This window comes from Astyanax mexicanus, chromosome 24 (genome assembly GCF_023375975.1).
Source record: "Astyanax mexicanus isolate ESR-SI-001 chromosome 24, AstMex3_surface, whole genome shotgun sequence".
Taxonomy (NCBI): Eukaryota; Metazoa; Chordata; class Actinopteri; order Characiformes; family Acestrorhamphidae; genus Astyanax; species Astyanax mexicanus.
In genome coordinates, this window is record NC_064431.1 from 30,676,352 (window position 1) to 30,686,861 (window position 10,510).

A 10,510-nucleotide genomic window follows, 5' to 3' on the forward strand; every position below is an offset into this window, starting at 1 on the left:
CCATTACATAAACATCCACCTTGTTACTCATTGTCTTTTCTTTTTTTCTACATGTAATGTATATAATAACCCCAAGGTTTACTCACCCTCCTGTTAGCAGCTCACCAAAACGATGTAAACTTCTTCCCGAGAGCAGATACAGCTGAACAAAGAGAACAGAGAGATTAATAAATGAAATATATTTGTTCATAGGATGTTATTAATCATTTCCACATTCTTTAAAAATAAATGAGATGACACTTATTATCTCTTATTATGTTTAGGTCTTATAATCGCTTCATCCTACCGTCTCCCAGTTTTCCTGCTTGCTCAGCAGCGCCGCCCTGCAGGATTTTGGTAAGAACATTTTCTCCCTCGGCGGGTTGCTGTCCAGGCTGGGCTGCGCTGCCGATCCCACCAGGCCTGGGGGCAGCTTTCGAGCCTGTGAGAGGGCGGGGGTAAAAGATAGCAGTTTTCAGATATAAGAACCAATGAAGAGCAGTTTACAGAGCAATGCTTTACTGATCAATCACAAAATCTTTCATAAATTAAATAAACCCTTACAGACCCATATTTTGATACCTTAAAACACAATGGTAACACTAGCAGAATATAATGTTGTTGATACTAAAGAGCAGCATATCCCCTCCAGAAAAATACAGATTGCAATAGAAATCAGTCCAAAGCAGAGCTCAAACTTGGCACACAAATGAAAACTAACTAAAGCCCTATCCAGACCAGATTAGTTTCTCAGGGGGTTCTGGGGTAATTTCTTTTTTAATAGGGGTCCTCTGTGATTTTATTCCCGTCCGAAACGACCATGTATGTGTTTTTCTCAGACGTCCTCTGAGAAAATTACAAGATGAATTATCTACTGTTTTTCGCTGAACTCATTTTTCGTGGTCCTTCAGTAATTTTAGTTCCGTCCAGGCGCACATCTCTGAGTTTTGTTTCCTCGCGTTTAATGTAATAGCTATTTGTCCACTGCCGCGCATCATACTTACACTTTGCACGCGCATTTCCACAGAGATCCACGCAAAACACAACAGCGACTGGAAATGGAGGAGCTACTGAACACGAAATCATGTGACCGAGAAAGCCAACAAAAAAAACTCACGGGTCCTCCTGTTTGCAGGGGTTTTACCACTGAATTTATCACTAAATTTAAGACAATTTAAAGACTTTTTAAGGACTTTTAAAGACTTTTTTAGGACCCGCAGGAACCCGATATATTTATGCATTTTCAGAGTCAAAGACTTACTATTTTTACATCAAATAACAGCTTCAAAACTTAAAGCTATTCATTTAGCAAGAAGTTTCCATGTCTTAATGTGTTAGGATGATAATAATGTATTAGCTGTGATTCATACTGGAGTCTAAAGGTGCCTGCACGTGATTTAACTGATTCATATTTAAAAAAACAAACAAAAAAAAAAGTGTGGCCCAAAGCTGTGAAAAAACATCAGCACCACCTTCAAACACCTGTAAGCGCTTGCTGGCAGCCTCTAAAGTGTCCTCCCACATTTACAGCAGTTTATTTATCCTGTCAGATCTTTTCCTGCTGTAATGCTGGAGGCAGGATGCTGTGAGTTTGCGCTCTGGGCTTAAATGTCTTCATCCCGACCGCAGAACGGCGTCCTCGAGGGGGGGGGGGGTTGGTTGGTGAGACGCTACAGCACTTTACATTACATCAAAACACAGTACTCTGCATCAGATACAGGAGTCGACCTGAACAGCATCATTACCGTCCATGAATTATTCAACACGGTGTCAATGCCGACACGGAGAGGGCACGCTCCTCTGTGATTCACGCTCACCTAATTGAGGACTTTGAGAGGGCAATTATAGCTGTGTCCACGTGTGTGTGTGTGTGTGTGTTAGTGTGTGTTTTACGTGAGAGAAAATGTGTTTATTCAGTTTGTGAAGTGCACCAAACTGCTCTCATTTGCATTTATACAAAATAAACATCTCCATCATAACATTTAATAAAGCTCTTCCCGCCGGAGCCGTGAGGAGAGAGCGCTCCTGAGCTAATTACCGTTCTGAACGACTGCGCGCTCGGTCTGCTGCTCTCACACCTAATAGAGTCTAACTTCAGCACAGATATCATCATACGGGAGAAAACAAGAGGCGACTACTGATTCCCAAACTACATAAACAATACGTCCCTCAGCGGCCTGATTTAACATTCAGAAAGGAGCTTAAATACTGTAATTAAATGTTCCATTCAGAACAACCGAGAACAAGAACAGACAGTCCAATTAAAGTAAATAAGAAAAGAATTATATGATATAAATGTTATAAAATGCAATTCTTGGATTTAAAATCTTACGATTTTCTTAAAATACTTTGGGCCCAATTATACACCCTGCACAAGACACATCGTGATGCTCATTGCTATCTTACAACCCATCAGCAGTCTATTTCCACGCCTAGCACCTGAATAGCAACGGAGTTTAGGAATATATCTATGACTATTTCTCATGTATTACTGTGTTGGCAACAAAAAAACACAGGTGCTCCTCTATCTAAAGAAAACCCTGACTACAGTCAGTCGTCCTCAAAAGTTCATTGCTATCTTGGCAACTCTCAAGTACACTGCCACTCATTACGGCTTTAACAGAAATAATTAACAGAATTCAAAATAAAATAACGTCACTGTTCCCATAAATTACCTTCTTACGCATTTTTAGATTATTCAATTATACATCTATGCAAATGGTAAATGTAAGAGAAAGACTAAATCTTTTTAGTAGATTTAGTCTTTTTTAGTAGACAATAGGCCATTTAACACCCAAGAACATCAAGAAAAAAACAATCTAATCTTTTAATTCTGGTACTTTTTGTTAGTTTATGGCAATAATATATTTTTTTCCTTTAATAGGAACACTAACAACAAAAAATATAATTAAAAAATATAACAATAAATAAATAATAAATAATACTAACAAAGTGCATGCTGTATAAAGTTACTTAATCTCACATATAGTCACAAAATTTATCAAATCCACTGAAACTACAGTATTCTGTGTTAAAAATAATTTCCACCACTTTCCACCAAAAACAATCCACATCTGTAAAGTGATTTACAGATGAGAAATAAACGGGAATACTATAGAGGATTTTATTAGTGTAATATATTTCTGCTTATTGGTAGAGATGGCACAATCAGGTTGAGTTAAATTTTACACATTTTTTTAAAGAAATACTGTCTAGTGACTAAAATGTGCTCTACCAAACACAATGTGCTCTAATCTTCTATAAGAGCAGTGAAAAACTAAGATATTTCCCATAAATTATAATGCCAACAAATCCATCTAATTTCATCTAGGCTTAGTTTTTTTTATTCTAGATATGGTGTAAAATGGAAGACTTCCTCTCACTAAACACAATAAACTGAAATAAAATAAATAAACTGAGTGGATATATACAGAGTTTTTTCATCTAAGTTGATCAGATTTGACAGTTGCTGGATCCTCAATTTTGGAACAAATACAGTAGTTAGAAATTAGATTGAAAAACAGCAGAGATTTCCTTTAGCTTCAACAGAGCTTCATACTGCAATGGAATTGATTCTGCGACAAAATCACTTATCTCCACTCACCGATGCATATGGCAGGAGTCGTAGGGCCTTTGGCAGGCTGGGGTACAGCTTTAGATCCAATAGCAACTGCAGGAGTTGGCACAGCAGCTGGAGGAGCGCTATCCATCTTCACCTGTCCACAAAAAAGAAAGATGATTAAGCAAACAGACCACTGCTTACACCACTGAACTTCTGGTCTTTAAAATAACATTTTTATTTTACTCCTGTAGTGTACTTATTTAAGTAAGAAATACTTATTTAAGTAGAAATGTTGGTTAATCTCTACTTATTATAAATAATATATATAATTATTTTACATTTTCACACAATTATCTCATTATATTCTCACTACATTATCTCAAATATTCTCATCGTTCAATAAAACCCCTATCCAGATAAATCTCTCCATCCAGATAGAGTGAATTTGATTGTGATTGGATGTAGAGAAGTATAAACATATACCATTCCGACTCCCTATTGGTTTATACTGTGATCTTAATGGCTTTATTTTTTCCCCTTATATTACTTTTACTTTTATACTTTAAGTAGTTTTAAAACTAGTACTTTTAGACTTTCAGACTGGATTAAAAAGCATTAAGAATAAGAGTTGATACCTAACTATTTTAAACCCTAGTATCTTTACCTATATAAGGTTTATCTAATTTAGGACTCACCCCAGCAGCAGCCGGTTGAGGTGCAGGTGGTCCTCCAGCCTGCTGTCGGCCTGGTGCTGAAACCTGACCTGGCTTAGCTTGCTGCTGAGCGGCCGCAGCTCCAGCACCAGCACCTGTGGCTGAGGACGTGGGCTGAGGTGCACCTGCTGTGGTTGCTGGCTGTTGGCCGGGCTGCTGCTGCTGCATCTGCTGCTGTTGGGAGCGAGGCTGCTGGCCAGCTTGTCCAGGTTCAGGTTGCTGAGATCCAGGCTGCCTGCCAGTTGTTGGCTGGGCTGTGGACCTCTGCTGCTGCTGCTGCTGGCCTTGCTGTGGTGGTTGCTGTTGACCTCCTGGACCTTGTTGCTGCTGCTGCTGTTGCTGCTGCTGTTGCTGCCTGGACCCGGGAGATTCTTGCCGCCTGGACGCGCCCGACTGCCTTTGCCCACGTTGGCCACTGGACGTGTGGTGGTGTCCAGCTGCAGGGTCGCGGGAGTAGTCGCCCGAATCCCGATAGCCTGACTGTGAAGATCGAGGATCTGAGGATCTTTTCCCGGAAGAAGAAGAAGAAGAAGAAGTGCCACGGCCTTCAGAGCGTCCTGAAGGGTCCTTCGGATGTGACCGGGAAGAACGGGAGGATCTTGGATCTTCAGAAGAATGCCGCGACGAGGAGTGACGTCCTGAGCTGCTACCGTGATGTCGGTGGTCTCGGGGAGATGTGGAGGAGGACTGCTGCTGGTGGCCGTACTCGTCTTGCGGCCACAGGTCTTCCTCGGGAGGTTCATCGTAATCGTGGTAGGTGTGCTTGACGTGGCTTCTCTTACCCGTAGACGAATGCCCTCCACCTCCATGGTGCCTGGAACGAGCCTCACGTGGCTTCTCAAACCAGTCCGTCTCTTCCTGACCCAAATGATATGCTTTTTTTTTTTTTTTGGAGAACCAAGACAAAGATCAAAAAGTCAATGAATCGTGAAGTCAAGTAAATTTAAGTGAGTGGCAAAACAGGGAATAGAGTAGAGTAGAGCCATGCAGAGTGTAGCCATGCAGAAGGAAGAAGGTTCGAACATGGTTGAAACATGCCAGTTGAATCATATCTCGTAGAAGAAACAAAAATGTAACTCAAAGTCTTTTTTTTTAAAGCAGCACATGCATCACAAAAAATGCACCAAAAAAAAACAGACACACAGTTTACAACAACATGCAAACAGGTAGGCATACATGGCATATATGGTTTTGTGCACTGAACATAACATGCTCATAATGTAAATGCAAGCACACAATGCAAATACACATCGTGTCAACGCTGCGCTCCAGCTGTGACCACTGACATGCATGCATGCATAAAGTCTCTGATGTGACGAGATGCACTTTAAACAGGCAGTCGTGATTCAGCACCAATTACCTTCACTGTCAGAAACAGCACAGTGCATATCGTCCACTAGGTACGGGTCATCCGGCTTGTAGACTTGGCTTTTGGGGATGTCCCTCATGTGATGGTCCTGCACATCAGGCAGAGAATGGCTAGAGCCATACTGATTTCTCACATCATGTGGGTCTGGTACACGTCCTATACCCATAGGCTTGCCTACCGGACTGAGTGGACTCTCTTCCTCAGAGTTCTGAGTGCGCATGGATGGACGTCCACTGCGGCCGTGAGTGCCCCTCTGCGATCGTTCCATTGCGTCTCTTTCATAAGACTTACTTCTGTGACCTGCTGAATCTCTGGAAGAGATCTTGTCCATGCCGTACCCTGTAGACCTGGACCTTCCAGAGCTGTACAGACGATCATCCTCATCCAGGCGATCTCGAGAGCCGTAGTTCTTCTGCTGGTCGTAGACGTTCTTCTTCACTCCTGTCCTGGACACAATGGTGCAGCTGCCACCTGTTGATGTTGTCATTGTATAAGAAGCCAGGTCAGACTCTACATCTCTCGCCTCTTCTATGGGGGAGAATTTGGAAATCTTCTGCTCCATTCCTTGCTTCCTGTGTTTGCTACGCTTGGAGGACACAACAGCTGGTGCCAAGTTCTTGGATGAGTGCTTCTGGCTGCCCATTCCTGAACTGCTGCGAGAGCCGTGCTTGTAGTCGTCGTAATAATAAGCCGAAGAGCCACCGCTCACGGATGCATTGGGTCGGCCGTGACTGTCCATGCCACCCTGCTGGTGGTAACCAGTACCGTCGGCTGATCTTCCATAGGGATCTTCTGGTCCGTAGCATGTTCCACGAGGTCCATTTTCATTCCCATAACCTGCCCTTGACATATCAGAAGAGCCCATGTTCTCCTTTGTAAGTTCACTGATGTCATCTATCATGACGTAGTTTCTGGGGATATTCTGCTCTAGGTTTGAGGCGTAGAGACCCTCCGTGCCATATCCAGACGTAGGACTCGGTACGCGGTCAGTCAGCATCTGGTCAGGGGTTCGATATGGAGCATAAGCATTTGTTAAGGGTGAGGAATATACACCACTGAAGCCGGTCTCCTGAGCTGAGCTGGCAACGGACACTGCTGGGTTACTGATGATCTCGTAGTTTGTTGGCAGCTTCTGCTCAAGATCAGCCAACGATGTCTGTCGTGGCATCTGATGGACAGAAAGAAGATCTGACTGGGGCTGGAAGGACATGTTCTGGCTTGGGTACGGTAAAGTCTGCCCAGGTAAAGGTGAAGCAGCGGATTGGAAGCCCTGATGACTGGGTTGCTGCAAGCTTAGGTCAGTCTGATATGAAGACTGGCTGTAACCATGACTCTGGAAAGCTCCTTGAGGCTGGTAAGATGAGGGTTGAGGTGGGTGAGGCTGGAAGGTGCCTGGTTGGGGTTGTGATGGGGCTGGATACTGCGGTGGCTGAAATCCAATCTGCTGATAGGCTGCAGCAGGTGGCTGTGTTGGTGTAGGCTGACTAGGCTGAGGATATGGGTATGGGAGGTATGAGGACGTGGGCAGGTACTGGGAAGCTGAGTTTAGATCAGAAGTGAACTGGTTGAGAGGGGCTGTGCTTGGTCGTGACAGCATTGCATTCCCGTCGTAAGTCCCCGTCGCTACCCCAGCCAACCTGAGGTTGTTCAGCTCACTGTCGGACATGTAGTCCCGCGCATCCCCCATGCTGCGCAAGTAGGCCAGCTCTCGTCTTTCTCGCTCTTTCACCATCGTTTCTTTGCGCTGGGTTATCCCCATTTCCAGACAGCGTAGCTTAGCATCGATCTCCTTCTCCTCTTCTTCCAGCTCTGCCTGTTGTTTACGTAGCTTGGTGGACTCTTGTTCAACGGCTTTCAGGTCACTCAGAAGACCGGCTTTGGTGATGCCCTGCACTGGACGAGGCAGTACCCTCTGAGACATCCCCGGGGAGCTGTACATGTGGGGCATGGCAGGGGTGACTATGGGCAGAGGTGTCTCATCTGGAGGGGGGCTGGGGAGGGTTCGCTTCACCTTTCTCATCATGGCGTTTTGCTGCTGCAGGGAAGACATCTGGGCAGGAAGAGACCAAGAGAGAGTGTAGGAGATAAAAAGAGGTAATTAAAATGGGTCATATATGATACAGGAAATATGGTGTATCAACGTTTGTTTTACAAATAAATAGGTATCAGATGTATTGGCCACTAATAAAATAAAATAAAAATTTAGAGACTGCTTTTTAAACCACCCTTCTTTTCTTAACACAGAAAATAATCTTAAATAGTTTTGATATCACCAGTATATTGGGACCGCTGGTTATTTCTAGAATGTAATTACTTCTGTTCCTTTGGACCTAAAAGAACATCCTTTAAATAAATGATAAACAAGAAGTTAAAAAGTACTTTGCCTTAGTATTTAGCCTTGTCAATTCAGTCTAAATATATTGTACTACTATAGTCATTTTGCAGCATTTCTATTGATCCATTCATCATAAAATTCTACTGCTTCAATTATATATTGACTTTAGCCTTTAAATTCTCCTTTAAGCATTTTTAAGACTTACAGAAACATGATATATTCTAAGACTAATGTTTATAAACATACTGTGTGAAAGTAATAATGTTTAGTGGTACATTTTGCTAATGCACCAATGATTACAATGGTAATAAGAAATAAGGAAATGCCAACTTAAGTTAATGAGTTAATCCTTTTTAACTAACTACTTAAAACTTTTTAGTACCCTTTTAAGCCAATAAATCTGTGAACATTGCATGGATCCTGAGGTGCTACACACAAACACACATCTAAAAACAGTGTTCACATACTTAAAAACTATACATTACTGAGCACTACACATTTAACATCCCTTTTTTCGTAAAACTTTCACAATGTATGATGCTACAATAAAGTAACAGTCGAATAAAGCTCAGTTCCTTCACCTCAAAAGCCCTGAACATAAACAAATTCCCAGTTTACAAGCATAAATAAGCAGCACAGCACTAATGTCTAGTAGCAGACAGTTAAATCCATTACAGAGAGCTCATTACTGTATATATATACACACTGCATACCCACTGCGGAGACGCTGTGAATCCATGAAACATGTCTAAACAACGACAAAAAAAAAAACGCCTACAGCCCTGATGAAAAAAAATCCTCTTCTGGCCTGTGGGCAGTTCTTGTAAACGCACTGGACCTGCTCCCCTGACAAGCGTGTGTTCCTTCTACAGCAATCACACTGAGAATGAAAGACTCAGACCTTTCTGACCAGCTGCTGACGAGCCGGAAGACAGCAGGGCTGAACCAGGATGCTTACACAGTGTGAGTCCCGCTGGCAGTCCTGAGGGTTTCATGGATGTAACATAGAATGTGTGTGTTTATGTGTGTGTGTGTGTTTATGTGTGTATGAGGGAGTGTTTAAAAATAGATCCAATACTGAATAGAGTTCAAATAAATAAAAAAGAAAACATATTTATATTTTCTGCACTATAAAGCGCACTATTAATGAAAGTCTATTTTCTGGTATATTTTCATGCATGCGACACTAGTAAGGATGCCTACATTGAAGTGAGCAAGGGTGTTGCCATGTTTCCCTTCTAATAAGGAAGCTGTGGTAAGCGCCTCAGCAAACAAAACTGTAATTCTTAATAACGAAAACATTTTCTTTCAACGAGTCAAACGAGTGCTGGATGTTAATCTACACAGATTTCTCTCCTGAAACCTGTTTATTTGTGTGAGTAAAGAGCTTCTATTTATTTACAGTAAGCTTAGACTTCCAATATTTTGTCTATGGGCGAGTTTTCAGTAAAGTTTCTTTAGCGCTAAGGCTGGGTGCAGCAGCATTAGCATTTGCTGCTAAAAGCAGTAGGGCTGAATCCTGAGTGTTTCAGTAAGCCAGGGCACTATCAGCTAGCGGTTCGTCCCACATAGCTTGTTTTAAAACGGTAAACACGCAGACCAATATACTCGCCTCTGAATGGCGAAATAGCTAGCGCTGCGGTTAGCATCTAAAGCTAATGCTGCTGCACCTAGACTTAGTGCTTTAGAAATTTCACTGACAACTCACCCTTATAAAGCTATACTTCAGCGGAGTGGCTTAACTGCTGGTAGAATTTATACATAAGGCACACTGGATTAGAAGGCACACTGTCAATTTTGGGGAAAATTATAGAATTGTAAGTTGGCCAAAAAATATGGTAATTAAAAGTTTGTATTAAACATTCCTTTTAAAAAGGTGGTGGATGGCTTTACATGTATCCTAGTGTTGGCAGAGTTCATGAGAATGGGGATAGGATAATTAGCCTTTAAAATTAGGGACATAAATTAGAAAATAACTGGTAGATGAAACAGCAGAAAAAGCTCGATATGCAATATTTGCAATTAGGCAAACAAACAGGGGGAAAATCAATAACACTTCTAAAGATTAGTTAGCTTTTGTGGAAAGAAACCCTTGCCGTCAAAAAAACATCAGAGCAAGACTCAAGACTGTGTCCAAAGAACAGTAGTATATATTTTTTTAAATCTTAAAAAGTTTGGCTTAGGACATGTTTTAAAATAACAAACAGAAGCCAAAGAAAGGCTGATACAGAATATTATAAAATATAGAATATGATACATAATTGCATTTCTCTTGGTGCCACTTGGTGCCAAGTTCGTATGATACAATCTCATTTTAACTTAAATGAAACTACACTTATAATGTAAACTGCGGAAATATAAGACTTAAAATAATGAGTGAATTCTGGGTATTAGGGAGGTTTGTAAGCTTCAAAAAAGAGACAGAGAAAACAAATGAAGAAGAACCTGAGCGAGGGGTATATAAAGCTTGCCAGAAACCTAGATTCACAGCTGCAGTGATGCAAACATTCTGTCTCCACCAATGACGAACCTTATGTGATTCATCATCGCTC

General features: G+C 41.8%; 1 protein-coding gene across 2 annotated transcripts in view; it reads right to left on the reverse strand.

Moving 5' to 3' along the window:
* bsnb (bassoon (presynaptic cytomatrix protein) b) overlaps positions 1-10,510 on the reverse strand; it is a 124,655-nt gene that overhangs the window by 13,273 nt on the left and 100,872 nt on the right. For both annotated transcript variants that reach the window (XM_049471487.1, XM_007234457.4), the window contains exons 6-10: positions 5,615-7,673; positions 4,237-5,129; positions 3,584-3,695; positions 287-421; positions 87-142 (exon numbers count right to left, since the gene is read on the reverse strand). In XM_049471487.1, the coding sequence (XP_049327444.1) occupies positions 102-142; positions 287-421; positions 3,584-3,695; positions 4,237-5,129; positions 5,615-7,673 (3,240 nt within the window). In that variant the 3' untranslated portion in view covers positions 87-101. The remainder of the gene's footprint in view (positions 1-86; positions 143-286; positions 422-3,583; positions 3,696-4,236; positions 5,130-5,614; positions 7,674-10,510) is intronic.